This window comes from Perognathus longimembris, chromosome 9, assembly GCF_023159225.1.
Source record: "Perognathus longimembris pacificus isolate PPM17 chromosome 9, ASM2315922v1, whole genome shotgun sequence".
NCBI lineage: Eukaryota > Metazoa > Chordata > Mammalia > Rodentia > Heteromyidae > Perognathus > Perognathus longimembris.
Genome location: NC_063169.1, coordinates 58678422 through 58696839, shown reverse-complemented (window position 1 = coordinate 58696839; position 18418 = coordinate 58678422). Strand labels below are relative to the sequence as shown.

General features: G+C 41.8%; 1 protein-coding gene across 1 annotated transcript in view; it reads right to left on the bottom strand.

Moving 5' to 3' along the window:
- Positions 1-18418, bottom strand: part of Zc2hc1b (zinc finger C2HC-type containing 1B) — a 34696-nt gene that overhangs the window by 3334 nt on the left and 12944 nt on the right. The window contains exons 5-6 of the mRNA XM_048354549.1: positions 13369-13508; positions 9807-9915 (exon numbers count right to left, since the gene is read on the bottom strand). Of these exons, the coding sequence (XP_048210506.1) occupies positions 9807-9915; positions 13369-13508 (249 nt within the window). The remainder of the gene's footprint in view (positions 1-9806; positions 9916-13368; positions 13509-18418) is intronic.

The following is an 18418-nucleotide window of genomic DNA, read 5'->3' as shown; positions in this document are numbered from 1 at the left end:
CCTAGCTGCTCAGGAGGCTGAGATCTGAGGACTGTGGTTTGAAGTCAACTCTGGCAGGAAAGTCTGTGAGACTCTCACCCAAAACCCAGAAGTGGAGCTATGGTGGTAGACCACTAGCCTTGAGCAAAAAAGTTGAGATATCGTGCCCAGCCCCTGATTTCAAGCCCCAGGACCAGAACAACAATTTTAAAAATTCTGGAAATAGATTAATATAGAGGTTAACCACTAGCTAGAAGACAACAATTGGAGTTATAGGACACTATAAATAGACATTATAAAGAGTTAACACCAAGTAGCTTAAACTGCTGATTAGCAATGACGTGTGTGTGTGTGTGTGTGTGTGTGTGTGTGTGTGTGTGTGTGTGTGTGTGTGTTGCTATAGCAGAATATCCAGGGCTGGATCATTTCTAAAGAGAGGATAGTGTTTTTTATGATTCGGGTAGCTGAGAAGTCCAAATTCAAGTCCAAATTCAAGGGACCCATACTGAGGGAGGGTCTTCTTATTGTTACCCCATGGCAGAAGAGAGAAGACAGAGGGCAAGGTGGGGGAGGAAAAAAAGGAAGGGAGAGGGGTAGCATTCTCATTCTAAAAGGGAGAAAGAATTTGGGTGCTGGTGGCTCATGCCTGTAATTCTAACACACCTATAATCCTAGCTACTCAGGAGGTTGAGATCTAAGGATCATGGTTTGAAGCCAGCCTGGGTAGGAAAGTTCATGAGACTCTTTATTGCCAATTAGCCACCAGAAAACCAGCAGTGGTGCTGTGGCTCAAGGAGTGCTAGGCTTGAGCAAAGGAGACAGAGACAATGCCCAGGCCATGAATTCAAGTCCCAAAACAGACTAAATAAAACAAAAGGGAGAAAGAGGGAAGAGAGAAAGGTTAACTATTTTCCAGTGAGTCCAGAACCCAGAGGGAGAACAACATATCTTAAAACTCAGGGAGAAGCTCCTTTGACTCCATGACTTACATTCTGGACACACTGGAGCAGAACCTGGCCCCAAGGCCTCAGGCAGCCCCACTCATGTGGCTGAGCTGTGCTCAGCGCTCCCAGAGGCTCTGAGGGTTGGAGTCTCTGAGGGTTTGCAGCTTTTCTAGGCTGGTGGCCCCACAGTTCTGGTGTCTCAGTCCCATTATGCACTGCCCTGGTAAGGACTCTGTGGTGGCCTCAGTCCTAGGGCTCCATTAGGCTTTGCCCTCGTGGAAACTCTCCCTTGCTGTCTACTCCCATGAAAGTTTCTACCTGGGACCCACGCTGTGTCCATTTGAAGAAGAGGCTGAGACAACCTGGGCACCAGGCCTCCTGTGGAATCAAGACGAGGGAGATGCTGTTCACGGATTACACCCTCCACAGCAGTAGCTGGGACACGCTGAGGCCCACTGGAGCCCTAACTCTGGAGGATAAGGGATACTACACATCAGAATTGGGGGGGGGGGTACAGGATCCTGCCGTACCAGGCAATGAATTCTTCCAGACAGTACAGTTTCAAAGACACTTCCACATTAGCAGAAATGTGCGTTTTACTTATGTGTTATAGTAACTGTGGGTGTATTGGTACCAATTTCTGTTGTAGTCTTTTTTCATGCTTCTGTGACAGAAGTTCTTAGGCTAGATTTGTTTTTTCTTTTTGGTGACACTGGGGTTTGAACTTGGGGTCTCAAGTTTGCTAATCAGATGGTCTACCACTTGAGCTATGTCCCCAACCCTTATTTTTCTCTGTAGTCATTCTTCAGGTAGGGTCTCACATTTTTACCAGGGAGCTGATGGAGGACCAAGATTTTCCTCCTTAGGGTCTTCTGAATAGCTAGGACCACAGATGCACCATCATACATGGCGTGTTGGTTTTGCCAAGGCTGGCCTTACAGTCCTACTGATCTCCACCTTCCAAGTACCTGCAATTATAAACATGAGCTATTGCACCCAGCCAGACTCTGTGTGTGTGTGTGTGTGTGTGTGTGTGTGTGTGTGAGAGAGAGAGAGAGAGAGAGAGAGAGAGAGAGAGAGAGAGGACTTGAACGGGAACTTGAACTCAGGACCTGCGTGCTGTCCCTGAGCTTTTTTGCTCACGGCTAACATTCCACCACTTGAATCACAGCTCCACTTCTGGCTATTTGTGCAATCTTGGAATCTCAGCCCCATGAATAGCTATGATTACAAGCTTGAGCCCTGGCATCTGGCTGGATTTATTTTTGATGGTTATTTATTTCTTCACTTCTGGAGGTTTTGCAATCCTGTGGCCTGTGACCAATGGTAGGAAGACCCTAGTGCCCTCATGGCAGAAAGGGGTGTGTGTGTGTGTGTGTGTGTGTGTGTGTGTGTGTGTGTAAGAAAGAGAAAAAGATAAGGCTTCACTCATCCTCTTATGCAAGCCTCATTGTGAGAACCCACTCCAAGATAACAGCGATCCATTTTGAGGACAGAGTGCTGGTAACACTCATCTCTCAGAAGCCCTACCTCCCAATACTGTGTTTGGGAAGAAGTTTTCAACACAGGAATTATAGGGGACACATTTGAACCAAGGCCAGCACATTTACCAACAGATCCTCATGTTAACACAGGTGACACAAAGGAATAGACAGTGAGTGATCCGGACTCACACACAGGCCTGTTGTACAACAGTGAAGAGCAGTCAGTGATTTTTCTCTGCATCTTAAATGTATTATTATTATTTTATTTGCCTTATTTTCTTTTGTGTTTTAAAGTAGACAGAGAATGTTTATTAGGGGTGAAAGGATAGACTCTCCATAGAGAGGGGTTTCAGAGCAGGGAATCAAATGGAGCCCTCTCCATTCAATACTTGAAAGCAATTGCCCCTCAAGGGAGGAAACTACTGTTTTTTGGCTGCACTCAACATGCATGCTGGCTTTTCCCATTTTCCATCTTTTCCCAAGCTCCCTGCATTAGAGATCTGAGGTGCTAGACTTCGGTGCTCTACTCAGAGCCAACTTTGCACACTGTCCAAGTTATCCAGTCCTTGGCAAATTGACTCCACACTTCACCTTTTAAGTGTTATCAGATACTCCCTGAGAGAAAGAAGTCACAGTATTAAAAAAAAAAACTGACAGGAACCATTAAGTTTTAGAAATCGCATTTTAGTCCAAGTTTTACTATACTTCTACTGTCAGTCAATACTTTGAGTTGTATTTTTCTTCGTGAAAATGGAACCCTATTTCAGGGTTACACACCTGCACAGCTGAGGAGAGAATGAACACAAATTCAGAATCCTGCTGAGAGGGAGGTACCACAACCCCCCTGTCTCTTTCCCCCATTGAGACACAGCCACACTGGCAGAATCTGTCTGATTTAATTTCCGTGGAGCTCTGGAATCTGTTGAATGCTTGGAACTTCTAGGGGAAAGCTTGAATGGTATAAAAGGCAGTTCATTTCACCCATTTCAACTCTTAGTATAGTAGCAAGGATGCACCCCCCACCCATCAGCCATGTGGTAGGCAGCTTTGCACATGTTTCTAAACTTGATTTGTGGAAGAGAGGGACCTGTACTCTGACTACGGACTGTTTTCTGATCATAAGGTACAGGCAGTGAAGCAGGTAGCTATTACTCTTGCATCTCCATCCATTGCTGCAATTTCCTTTTCTGGCTGAAGTGACTTCTAGGGGATTAAAAGAGACAGGGTTGCCAGATACTGGTGGCTCACGCCTATAATCCTAGCCACTCAGGAGGTATAACCCTAGCCACTCAGGAGGTTGAGATCTGAGGATCACAGTTCAAATTCAGCCAGGGCAAGAAAGTCCATGAGACACTTATCTCCAATGAGCCACTAGAAAATGGGAAGTGTCTCTGTGGCTCAAAGTGGTAGAGAATTAGCCTTGAGGGGGAAAAAAACCCCAAAACAACTCACGGACAAGCCCCATGACTGACCCCCTCCCCCCCAAAAAAAGTAGAGCCAAGGTCTCCCCAACTTCTTCATTTTTGTCTCTTTTTCCTTTGGGGGAAGTAGGCAATAGAAATTAGGATATTAAAAAAAACTACATATGCATGAAAATTGTAGCATAAACATGTCTGGCCTAGGAAGGAAAGACAGGTTCAGAAAAGACCTCAGGTTTATACCTTAGGCCGATTAAGAAAACAGAGATAATCTACAAAAACAACAATATTTTTGTTTCAAAGTCAGCAAATTCTGGAGAAGGGAAGAATTAATCTTCAGAGTCAGCCACTTGTAGATTCCAATGTCTAGTTTTCAGGGATAAAATCACAAGATAACCAGAAAACTTTAAGCATTTCTTGTAAGTCAGGTCTTCTGATAACAAACTTTCTTAGCTTCTGTTTGCCTAGAAATGTCTTAATTTCGCCCTTATTTTGAAGGACTGTTTACCAGAGAGAAGAACTCTTAGATGACTTTTGGGGGGGGGCGGGGCAGTCCTGGAGCTTGAACTCAGGGCCTGAGCACTGTCCCTGAGCTTCTTTTGTTCAAGGCTAACAACTCTACCACTTGAGCCACCGCCCCACTTTTGGCTTTTTCTGTGTATGTGGTACTGAGGAATCAAACCCAGGGTTTCACACATGCTACGCAAGCACTCTACCACTAATACACATTCCCGGCCTTAGATGACTTTTTATTTTAATACGTTGAACATGTAGGCCCAGTTTCTTCTGGCCATGAAAGTTTCAGGTGAATATAAACTGCTGGTTGTGTTTTATTGAGGATCTCTGTGTATTTGACGAATTGATTTCCTTTTGCTGTTTTTAAAGTTCTTTCTTTGTCTTTAAAAAGTTTAATTGTATCTTGGTGGAAGTATCCATGAGTTCATCTTGCTTGGAGTACTTCTTAGATGTTTATAGTTATAATTTTATTAAATTTGGAAAATTAAAGAACACTACATAGTGACTCCAAGGTGTGTGAATTACTCTATAAAGGGAAATATATGGAAAACAAAAGTTAGCACTAAGAAAGCTTTAGCTTGGAACTCCACATTTTGCTGCCTACATAATTCAAGAAACTAATAAGTTTTAAAGAATTATTAGTTTAGGTTTGAGCATACAATGTACAAAAACATACTTTTATAATACCAACAACAAAAAGGTGTGGAAAATGAATTGTCAAAGGAGCTCAGTTTGCTGTTAATGAAGATAAGCTCTTACAAATTCACATTAACATACTATAGTGTTAGGATGTTAAATGTAACAAGCATGATAATTACAAAGAAAATAGCTGTAACATATTTACAAATGAATAACAACTACACACAGTGAATACAGTAAAGAAATTATACAAGAGACAAACAGCAAAATGACAGCTACCATTTCCTATCAGTAGTTACCTTACACAAAAATGGATAAAACTTCAATCAAAAGACAGAGACTGGTAGAATACACAAAACTTAATCTAACTAGATGCTGTATATAAGAGACTGCCCTAAGATCCAAAAACATAACATAAATGTTGCAGTTTACAAATAGTTACTAAAAAAATAACAGAAGTGGCCATAAATAGACTTTAATGGGAAAAAGGATAAATGATACAGAAGGCATATTAATAAAAGGTTCAATGCAGTAAGTTATAACAATTAGGAGCCTACTGAAAGACCTTGAAAATATATGAAGCAACAATGGATAATAAACAGTTATACAGTAGTAGCTTGGAACTTTAATTCCCCACTGTAAATAATGTCTAGAACAACATAGAGATAAGCAAAAAATAGGGAAAAGCACAATAGGTCGAACAGACATACATAGATTACTTATCTAATAACATACACACTCTTGTCACGTGCACATGGAGCACTCCATTATGACCATGTTAGATCACAAATTAAGTCTCAACAAATTAAAAAGGTAGACATTGTGCAAACTGTTTTCTCAGATTAAAATAGAAAACTCATAAAATTAGAAATCACTAACATTAGACAGCTGCTCATGGTTCACATTTGTTGGACTAAGGTGCTAGTTGTTCACACACTAAGATCCAGAGAATTAAAGTTCAAAACCAGAACAGGAAGAAAGGTCTGCTACACCCATTTCTGAAATAATCAAGAGGGATCTGGGCTGGAGGTGTGGCTCAAGTAGTAGAGTAATTGACAAGAAAGCAACACAAATGAGAATGAAGCCGGAAGGGAAGGGAAAGGAAGGGAAGGGAAGGGAAGGGAAGGGAAGGGAAGAGAAAGGGAAAGGGAAAGGGAGATAAAAGGAGAGAAAGGGAGGGAAAGGAAGGGAAAGAGAGAGGGATAGAGAGAAGGGAGGGGGAGGGAGGGAGGGAGGGAGAGAGGGAGAGTGGGAGGGAGGGAGGAAGGGAGGGAGGAATCAACAACAAAATTGAAACTGGAAAATTCACAATTTGTGAAAGTCAAAACACACTCTTAAATAACTAGTACATCAAAGAAGTCAGAGAGAAGGTATAAAATACTCAGAGATGAATTAAACTGACACTTGACAAGACCTTCCCTCAACCCACATATAACAACAGTTATACTAGGAATTATAAGAAACTAGCTTGTTTTCTCCTAGCTGAGTAGTGCTGGGAGTTAGGCCTGTTGCCCTAAGCACACAGGCAAAAGATGAGCTATTGAGCTATTCCCCAGTCACATGATGAAGAACTATACAGCAGCGTCATGCTGACGCTGAAAATACATCAACTAGAAGACTGCAGATGGTTAAAAATCTCCAATGACTTGGATTCATATGTGCAATGCAAAATGTAGAGATATGAAAAAAAGAAAGAGAGACATCATACCTCATTCAGAAGGCAACAACCTGACACTAATGGACACTGAGGATAGAGACATGAATAAAATCCACCCCCCCCCAATTCACCCCAATTTCAAAAGAACAATTATAAGAATGATCAGTGAGCCAGAAATCCTGGCTACTCAGGAGGCTGAGGACAGGAGCTAATTGAGGGAGAAACGCGTGTGAGACTTCTTGTCCAATTAACTGACAAAAAATGATAGAGCATCAGCCATAAACAAGCAAGCCAAGCAAGAGTGCAAAGCATTGAATTCAAGCCCCAGAGCTAGGAAAACCAAACCAAACACCCAACAATTAGTGAAATTAAAGAAGACATCTATAAACACATGAATGAAGCAAAAGAGAATGCAAATAAACAGCTGAATAAAAAATAAAGAAACAATATAGGGCATGAAAGAGAAATTTAGTAAAGATATGAAGATCCTGGGGGGGAAATTCTAGAAATGAAAGGTCAAACAATGCAATTAAAAATTTCAGTTGAAACTCTGTGCAGTAGACTGGATCAAATAGAAGACAAAATATTAGCCCCTGAGGACAAGGCATATGAATTAGAATATTCAGATAATGATAAAGAAAGAAAAACAAATACAAATATGTTGTAAACTGTGAAAGTTTGTAACTGTCAATCTAGAGTATAGTATCCAGGAAACCTGCCATTAAAATTGAAGAAGAAATAAAAATACTGCAAAATAAACCAAACCAAAAGGAATCATGACCACTAAATCCTCACTGCAGAAGATCTTTAAAGGAATCCTTTGCACAGAAAAAGATAAATGCAACCAGGAAAATACAGGTAAGAAAAATTCTCACCAGACAAGTCATTTAACAAATGAGGATTAAGAAGAAAGAAAACATTACAGAATCAAAAAAAAAAAGATAGGAAATTCTTCAATCAAAAGGTACAGATTGGCAAGTTGCTTTTAAAAGACAAAAGCAAACCATTTGTCCCCTACAAGAAACACATCACTGGTAAAGACAAACATCGGTTTAGAGTAAAAGGATAGAAAATGTTTTTCCATGAAAATGTAGTTTGAAAGCAAGGAGGAACAAGAACATTCATCTCTGACAAAACAGACTTCCAAGCAAAACTAGTTAAAAGAGACAAAGATCATATTGATAAAGGGAACAACTCAATAAAAAGGAGTAACTGTAAGCTTTTACAAACCAAATGCTGACACACCTAATTAAAATATAAAAAAAAATCCTACTGGACATAAAAGCACAGACAGACCCCCAAACAGTAACAGTGACTCCAATATTCGCCCTCACTGGCGTATCATCTAGACAAAAGTTGATGAAAAAAACACATCAGAATTAAATGACATTAAAGGCCAAATGGACTTAATAGACATCTGCAGAATATCAATAGCCGGACACTATGCATTCTTTTCAGCAGTCCATGAAATTTTCTAAAGATATTTTGCAGCATAAAAAGAATCTTTAAAAGATGCAAAAAATTTAAATGCTCCCATTCTATCATATCACAATGGAATAAAACTGGAAAGATATTACAACACATGTTCAAAGCAGAGATCGAACTGCTTAATGACTTGTGGGTCATTGAAGAAGCGGGGAAACTTTTTAAAATCCTAGTACCACATGAAAAATGAAAATTGGTTCTTCAAAAACAGTAAGACTGACAAACACTTCGCCAAGCTAAGCGCTTTAAAAAAAATAAAAAGGAAAGCTGAAAGCTGAAGAAGTGTTATTGCACTACTATTGTATTGGGTTGTCAAAATTAATACTATGAAAATGTCTATGTAATACTTCCAAAAAGAATCTACAGACATAATGCAGTCCTCATAAAAACTCCAATATCTTTCTTCACTGAACTAGAAATCTATGCACCAATGTGAAACTCTAAGTGGAAGCACAAAAGACCTGGAGCAAAGCAAGCACTGATGAATATATCCCTGTAATCCTAGCTACTTAGAAGGCTAAGAGTCCAAAGTTCAAAACTAGCTCAAGCAGAAGTCTTTGAGAATCTATCTCCAAAAAAATAACAAGCAAAAAGCTTGTTACATGCTGGAGATGTAGCTCAAGTGACAGAACACCAGCTGAACCAACCAGCTGGTTAAACACAATACCCTGAGCTAAAAACCTGGTACTGACAAGAAAGGGGGGGAAAAAAAAAACTTGCAAAAGACACCTACTATAAACCGACAAATTAAAACCACTAATTAAAAATTGTTTTAAAGCTGGTTAAAGTGGTTCACACCTATAATCCTAGCTACTCAGGAGGCTGAAAGCTGAGGATTGTGGTTTGAAGCCAGCCTAGGCAGGAAAGTCTATGAGATGCCTATCTCCAATAAACCAGTGGAAAACTGGAAATGGCACTGTGGCTCAAGTGGTCTTGAGCTAGTCTTGAGCACCAAGAGTCTCAGTGACAGTGCCCAGGCTCTGTGTTCAAGCCCCAGGACGGGCAAAAATAAACCCCAACAAACTGTTTTAAGGAGGAAGGAGAGTAATAGAAGGGATAAATTTGATCAAAGTGCATGATATACATTTTACAAGGAAACCCCTTTATGCAATTAATATACACTAATATATATATATATATATATAAAAGATTCCCTCCATTTATTAATACAGTTTAACAAAGAGAGAAAGCAGGCTGCTGGTTGACTAGCTGTGTGTCTCAGTAAAATAATGGAGGTTTTTTCCAGTGTCAGTTTCTCTTTTTATAAACTATAGAGAAAATTATTTTAAGACTATTGAGGGAATTGTGCAAAACAGATTGGACACATGGGTAGTATCTCATGCTGGTTATGCCTCGCTACTATGGTAAAAAAATATTTCTAGAAAGGAAACTGTTCAACACAGCACTGACACATGATTTTGATAGCTTTTCCATTTTAGAAGACTGGAACTCTGGTTCTAGACTTCTCTTGTTACAAAAGGCTATCCAGCCTTTTGCCTAGGAACAACATAGAATCATCCTGGTGAATGAAGAAATAGTACCTCTAGGAAGACAAGCTCTAACTTCTAAAAAACCCACATGTCTTTTGTGTGCAAAAGCAACATCAGATGACATTCGGGTTTTGTTTGCAACTGATGAGTCCCAGGGCCAGCCCTGGTCCTGTGACCTATTACCGGCAACTCACCTGGCCTGGCTGAGACCTGCTTCATGTCTTCCTTGGCCCTGCTCTGTAGCAAAGCACCTACAGCACTGGTCACAGTTGGTTCCTTTTTAGGATTTGCCTGAGCCTTACCCTACGAGGGCGGGGGGGGGGGGGGCGGAGAGGGAGAGAGAGAGAGAGATTATAACTGTAGGTACCACAAAGCAGGTAAAGTTGCTTCTACTTCCAGCCTCAGATTAGAGTCACCACAGAGACTCTCCACACAGAGTCTGACAGATGTCCCATGTCTCAGCCGGGGCCCTGTCCTTACTGGTGACCAAAGCCCAAACTAGGGTTTGGAGCTTGCATTCCATGATCAAGTTCTAGGAATGGGAGTTAGTGTATTTTTTTGTATGGAGACATTAAAAAAAAAATCACTCGATGTCAATAGGGACACAGTTATGAAATGCTGAAAATTTTCATTACACCTAAATTATACATTATTTGTCTTCTAACATGAACAGAGAAGACAAACCAGAGATTGGCAGGCTCTGAATGTTTTGGGCATGGGATTCCAATATCCCCAGGCCACCCGCATAGCTACAGAGAAGCAGCAGAATGGTTAGAGGAGCACAGGTCCGTGGAAACACCAATGCGATGAACACCTGCTACTCTGCGTGGGAATTCTCACTAGTACACAGATGGCTGTGAAATTCGAGCAAGGAGCGCCATCCAAACCAAGAAGACTGTTTTATTTTTATTTTTATTTGTTGTTGCTTGAACTCGGGGCCTGGGCGTTATCCCTGAGTTTCTTTTGCTCAAGGCTAGCACGCTTACCACTTTGAGCCACACCACCACTTCCCATTTTCTGGTGGTTAACTGGAGATGGGAGTCTCACAGCCTTTTCTGCCTGGGCTGGCTTTGAACTGTGATCCTCAGATCTCAGCCTCCTGAGTAGCTAGGAATAAAGGGGTGAGCCACCAGTGCCTGGCTAAGAAAATTATTTTAAGAGCTCCATATTCCTTTTGGCTAAGGATGACACTTTTTTTTAAAAAAGCAAATTATGTTTAAAATAGAAACACATTTCAGCCATGCCATGAACAGGCCCTTTAAGACCGAAACATTCTTCTTGGGTTTCTGAATAAGCTTCACTTTGTGGCAAGGCCCCAGACTGGTGGGCACTAGCCGAGGACCGCAAACATTGCCATTCAGACAGAACGGACAGCGAGTGAAGTAATTCAGAGAGTGGGCCAAATCACTGGTTACATTTGGGCCAGCCAACTGGCCTTCTTCAGGAATAAAAAACACTTCCATTCATGGCTTCCTTGTGCCTGCTTTGGCCCCAGCCATGCCCAGTAACCTCATGGACTAGTTAGAAGAGCCATTTGCAGAAATATAACTTCTCCTCTACTGCTGTCCAAGGTGGAAAGAGAGTTGCATTTAGAACATTTCTAAACTTAGGTTGAGTTAGAGCTTAAGGGAGTGGGGGAAGAGGGAGGGACAAGGCAAAAGACAGGCAGAGGAAGCCATTGTGCTGGAAGCCTTGGATATGAGCTATAATCCCCTGAGAACTCAGCAAGGTACACATACTCAACAACAAAATGAATCCCGAAGAATTTACTTACAGATAAGAAACTACAGAGTTGAAAGCCAAGCCCTGAGTACAGATCAAGGAATCCGGGCTGTTTTGACAGGTACCATTTTCTTTCCTACCTCCTGGGTAAAGAGTAAATCTTTAAAACTCTATTTATCATCACCTCCCAGTACACACATCCATCCTCCATCCTCTTGTGTTCCTTTATCTACATTTACAGCACTGGCTGTTCATCCCTAATCCCCAAATCTGTAATCAGAAATACCCCAGAATTAGAACTTTGAACACCAACATGAGGCCCTAAGTGGAATGAACATTCCATACCCAATCTCCTCTCCACTCTCCTGTTAGCCTTCTTATTCCAGACCTTCATTCTTTCCCTGCACTGTAGCTCCTTGCTGATCTCTGTAATCCATCTTGATAATAACTGCAAAACAAATCTTTCTAAAAAGCCAGTTCCCGTTTTCAAGGTTGAACCATTCTGCCTTACCTACAGGATGGTGCTGGGGCCACTAATAGACACTCGGATATTCTGGGCATTTGTAGGGCATACCTGTACTCCTAAACACTTGCAAAGCAGGGGCAAAAGGATCACAGGTTCCAAGCAAACCAGCAAAACTAAAGAAATAAGCACATCTACAGAGAGCAGGACAGAACTCTGCGTTAACCATGCTGCGCAGGCTGGCAGGAGGAAGGGGTAGGATGACAGGTGGGAAGATGACTTCCTGGACTCCCGGAGACTTTCTAGATCCAACTTCCTGTCTCTCAGACCTGGCTGTCCTCAGACTTTAGAGTTACCCATATACTCAATTCATTCCCCACCCCCTCCAATCTTTAGCTGAAATAGAAGCTCATCGAGCTCTGCTGTTCTCTCCCAGACATGCGATGGTTTAGGTGAGTGTCTTAGGCCGCAGGTTGGACATTTTACACACTCTGCCCATCCCTGTCCCTCTGTGGGCTGCTGAGCTCCACACTTAACAGAAACTTCCAGGGTTGTGCACAGGAACCACAGGGGCTTCGTTCTCCACAGCTTTCCTACACATGCCACCCAAACCACCCTCCTTCCGAGTTGTCTCCGTGTTCTGTGTTCCTTTCTTTGGCAGTGCCACGGTTTGAACCCAAGGCTTCACACTGATTCCGCTGATGCTCTACAACGTGAGCCACACCTTTAGTCCAAAGGTCTGAAGTACAAATTCCTGATCAAGCAGTACCAAGTAGTGTCTGATAGTAGATGTTCAGTAACTCCCTCCCATATGTGGAGATAAAGCCCAGATCCTACGTCTGTGGAAGATGCTAGTGGTGGAAAATTCCCACCTCCATTAGATCCTGGATTTAAGGGAAAGCTTTCTAAACATGCTGTGTGCTGTTCAAATATTGAGACCAATTTAATCCTTCTCTAGGTGCTGGCTGTGTTTCTGAAGTTAATGGTTCTCATTAACTATACTGTGAGTTATGTGCCCTGGGCTGTTTGCTCAGCTCTGGTTCTTTTTGTGATTGCAAAGCTATCATCATCCAGCTTAGATGGGCATTTTGTACCCGCTTGTAAGACCTGCTTGCATTTATTCACATACCGCCTTCCACCTGCTGCTTCCGTGCCTTTAAATAAAAAGGTAGCAGATCCTCCTCTCCAGTGGAACATAAGCCTGGTGGGGTGCTTTTTTGCTGAAGCAGTTCCATTCAGAGGGACACTTCTTATCCAGGTGGCTTAGGCTCATAATCAGCATTGGATAAACAGGGTGTTAGCATAATGCTACCTAAGTACTTTGTATATTACAGTCTCCCTAAGAGGCTTTCAACACTTCAGTGACATTTTTTTTCTTTCAGTGACAGCAATATGTTTTTTCCTGCCTGCTAGAAAACACACCCTGGAAAAGATGATTCTGAGGAAGGAGTGATAGCGATCCATTTCCTTCCACGTGGCAGGATAGGCTACTGACATCCTCAGGTCAATTCTACCTGCTTGCCCTAGGCCTGTCAGGGACACAAAGCCATGCTGGGAGGAGAGAGATTTACCTGAGCTCTGGCTGCCAACCTGGCTGCTGTCTGGGCCGGATCAAAGACTCGGCGAGAAGACTGGTCTTTGCAGAAATTGATGTGTCGCTTGGCGGCGGTTTCGTTAAACCTTCTCATGCAGTATGGGCATTGGATATAATCTGAATGCGAAGATTGCAACAAATAGCAATTACATTTCCAAGGTGACTGTGGAATTGACTAGATGAGATGAGATACGGAACAGTCTGAACGCCCGCTTCGATATAAAAGAACAGGATCCCAACTCTGGTTGAACACCACCTATTACAGAAAAATTGTGCCAGGGCGCAGATCATGAGTGTGGAAAGGCAAACGTTTTTATCCCCTAGGCATTCACCTCAAGAGTGCCCTAAGATATTTTCCTATGATCCTTCAGATCACAGATTAATGATACTTAGGATCACTTCCAATTCCATGGCTTTAGTGAATCCTTGTGTAAAGAGAAGTTCTGTGGCTCAAGTGGGAGGGAACCCACCTAGCAAGCTCCAAGCCCTGAGTTCAAACCCCAGTACCACAAGGAATTAGCATGGTGGCAGAGGGAAGATCCGGGCCAGGGGTGGGGTGGGGTGGGGGTGGGGAGTGTGATGAGGGGTGGGACCGAGTGAGACAGGAAGGCATGCAAAATGATGGAGCTGTAGAGGAGAGGAGATTTACTTTCAACATGTAGATTTGGAGTATGGAGTCAGAAGCGACCATCACCATCACTGGCAAAAAGACACACTGCTTCCACACCAGCTTGTCTTAGGGTGCAGAATTGTGCAGGGCAGGGGCCCTCTGGCACATGTGAACCTTCACTTGGTTTGGCTTTAGGCACCTTGAAGGGGGTCACAAAGTGGACTGAGGTGAAGAGAAGAACTTCGTCCCAGAAAGGGTCTGGAAATGCATTCACCTTAACCTTGCTTTAGATTAGGTTTACATTAGCACATAGTCAAAATTCTAATGTGTACGGCTGGATAGTTGATGCAGTAGCATCTTCAAAGGGAAGGGTTTTAAAAAAATTATTAACTTATTGTCACAGTGATGTACAGAGGAGTTACAGTTTCATACATCAGGCAGTGAGTACATTTCTTATCAAACTTGTGACCTCCTCCCTCATTTTCCTCTCCCCTCCCCATTTCCCTCCACCCCTTCCCCATGAGTTGTACAGTTGGTTTACAGCATATAGTTTTATAAGTATTGTTGTTGCCTTTTACCCTTTGTCTCTAGGGAAGGATTTTTATAATTCATCTCCTCTGGCAGTTTGAAGTAGCTGAGAAAATCATTTTCTAAAATGAATACGGGTCAAATGTAAAAATTCACAGACTGCCTTTCCCTGAGTTTCACTGAAGCACTAACTTAACACCAGCAACGAACCAGGCTCAGGATCTACTTTGTGCGTGATGAGATGGTGTCTGTGTAATCAAGGAGTATGTTTTTTAATAAAGAAATAAAAACTCATATACCATAAAAACAAAGGAGGGTATCCTTAGGGATGGAACAGAAAGGCACAATGCCTATATGCTTTAAATTATATAAAATAATATTTATCAAAATGAACTCCAGGAAATGGAAGCAAGGTATTTTCTTTGCTGCTGTTCTTTTTCTTTTCTTCTTGTCTTGTTTGTTCATTTATCTGTCTTCGGGAAGGGTATGGGAGAGCACAGAAATGGTGCAGCAAAGACTCAACGAATGCACCAGTGCTACTCACTAGACACTATGTTGAAAATGAACTAAGCAACTTGTGGGTGGAGATGGGAGAGAACAACTGGGAAAGAGCAAAGGAAGGGGTGGCACTGTCCAAAAAATATATTCATTACCATAATCCCTCCATACATCACCTTTATAATAACAACAAAAATACACAAAATAAAAACTAAAAATGTCACATGGTGATAGATGTCTTACACACACACATGCACACACACATGCACACACACACACACACACACACAACAGGACAACCTGAGAAATGATAAAGGTTTAGATTCAGAGGCCTATCTGACTGATTGTAAGCCCGTTTCTCCTCACTGTGTGTGTGCTATGTGTGAATGGGCAAGTTCACACATCTTCCTTAGGCCTCTATCTCCTTGGCATACTAGGTCCTTGATATCATCATAATTCACACAGGCACTTGGCACAGAGGAGAGGTGTTAGAAATACGAACTCTTGCTATAAACAAACAGGTTGGACCAGTTTGCTTCCAGCTACAGAACAGGAGTCCATATCCTCAGAGAAACTAGATATTTAGTTATGTTTTGCCAGAAAACCATCTAGAATCTGGTGCTCAGCTTGATTTCTTCTGTTTACCAGCTAGAAATGAAGTTATACATTGGAAATGTGCATTGGCAGACTCATGTCAGGCAAAGCCGCTGGACATGGCTGTGCTGAGCTGAATCCCATTTGGCCACACTTCTGTATGTCTGACATTACATGCCATGATGGAGACCAAGGTTCAATGTCCCCCTGCCAACAAGAATGTCAGAGAGAGAGCGAGAGAGAGAGAGAGAGAGAGAGAGAGAGAGAGAGAGAGAGAGAGAGAGAGAGAGAGAGAACTGAGTGTTGTGGTACACACCTGTAATACAGCACTCAGGAGGCTAAGATAGAAGGATTGTAAGTTTAAGGCCAGTCTGGGTTACACAGTGAGACTGTCTGAAACAGCAAAAATCAAATAAAACCTCAGAGACGCCAATGCAAGTGGACAATGACCACTTGGAGGATAAACTGTGGGACGAGGGAACAGTCGGCCCCCGGAATCCACAGGAAGGTGTGGAGTCTAGCTGTAGGGGGCAGAGCTGTAGGGGGTGGGAGAGGTCCTGCGAATGAGTGGCCGGGGTTGTGGGTTACATGTATACAGAATTTCAAGTGCTCGGAGAATGGAAATGTACTTTTCTGGAGCAATCATATGAACAGGGGATGGCTGAGTGAGCTTGCTGTTCCTTTCCATCCTCATCTCATTAGATCATGCTTCTCCTTCCTCTATCAGTCATGACGATAGAGAAAAAAAAAATCCCACTGTTCTCTTTATTTCAATGGATTCCAATGTGAGACAACAAATGGATTCTTATAGGGAATATAGTGTCCACATCTCATATAAAATTAAAGAAAAAAAGCAAGCATCATTTAAAATCTTTCATTCTTCCTTCAATCCCTTCCTTCCTTTTCTTTCTTGTTCTTATTTCCTTCCTTCCTTCCTTCCTTCCTTCCTTCCTTCCTTCCTTCCTTCCTTCCTTCTTCCCTCTCCTCCCTCCCTCCCTCCCTCCCCCTCCTTCCCTCCCTCCCTTCCTTCCTTTCTTCCTTCCTTTTCTTTCTTGTCCTTCCTTCTTTCTTTCCTTCCTTGCCTCTTCCTTCCTTCCTTCTTTTTTCCCTTTCCTTTCTTTTCCTTTTCTTTTTTTTTTTTTTTTTTTTTTTTGGCCAGTCCTGGGCCTTGGACTCAGGGCCTGAGCACTGTCCCTGGCTTCTTCCCGCTCAAGGCTAGCACTCTGCCACTTGAGCCACAGCGCCGCTTCTGGCCGTTTTCTGCATATGTGGTGCTGGGGAATCAAACCTAGGGCCTCGTGTATCCGAGGCAGGCACTCTTGCCACTAGGCTATATCCCCAGCCCACTTTTCCTTTTCTTTCCTTCCTTCTTTCTCCCCTCCCCTCCATCCTTTCATCCTTACTCCCATCCTTTCTTCCTTTTTTCCTGTCCCACTAATCCATACCTCTAGCCCCTTTTGTCTTAGCTATTACTCAGACAAGGTCTTGCATTTTTGCCCAAGGTTGGACTCAGATGATGATCTTTCTATCCATTGCCTACCTGGTTGCCAAGATGATCGTGCATGCCACTGCATCTTGCTTATTTTGAGATAGGGTCTGGGTAATTTGTTGCTCAGTCTGGCTCCAAATCACAGTATTCCCAATCTCAGTTTCGAAACTAATTGGGATGACAGGTATGAACCTCCAACCATGGAGTCTAGCTAAACATCATTTAAAATGCAAACGTTGTGTTGGGACTCCTATGAAGTCATACACAATGGTGATCAAATTACCACGACCTCACAGAAAATCCCAATCATAAATATTATACATCACTATACAATACTTTTATACATCACACAGACTGTAAGCCATTAAAATACCCTGGAAATTTGAATTATTTACAGACAGTGGTAAATTTAGTAAGCCCTAGAATATACATACGTGTGTGCGTGTGTGTGTGCGTGTGTGTGTGCGTGTGTGTGTGTGTGTGTGTGGTTTATGAGAAAAATCTGAGTCATGGAAAATAGGGAGTCCTGCTGGGAGAAAAAAGGAAATTAATTACTTGCAAACGTAGGCCTATAAGGCCATATTATTTATAACTCTAGTTGTGAGTGCGTATAAATTTTCTAGTAAGTTAGCCTGAAATATAGGACTAATAAAAAATCCCTGCATAATGAAAATAATCAAATTGTGATGAAAATGAGCTAGTGAATATAATCATTTTACTTGTTGCATAAAATTATAGTTAAATGCACAGGAAAGAATTTAATTATAAAACTACATTTTAGCATAAAATCTAAAAGCAAGAAAACTTAATTGAACACATAATGAGGCCTTGCAAAGGGAGTTATTTTTTCAAAGAAAAACAACAATCCCCACATTTTAGATCCAACTTGGTAATGAGAGAAATGTACACAACACCACATCTGACATGGTTTCAGTTATTCAATTAAAGAACCATAAGGTAGCTATCATCCCTGTAGCTTCTGATGTTGAAATGAAGCAATTTCTCATAAAGGATGTATTTTATTCTGTGCCAAAGTACATGTGCACTGCTAAAATCATGACTACAGATTCTCCTACTGAATTGTCTAAGATGACACGTTATTTTAAGCTGCATTTTCCTTAGTCACTGGAAAAGTAAAGCAGTTGGGAAAATTATTTTCTGGTGGCTCAAATAGTAATAATAATTTTTTCTAGCTAATTCTTATAGGATGATTCTACAGATACAGGTTTTGTATCTGTATTTTTTCTAGTGAACTTCTTGAAAGGATAATTTATGCACAATAAAGTGCATCTATTTTAATTGTACAGT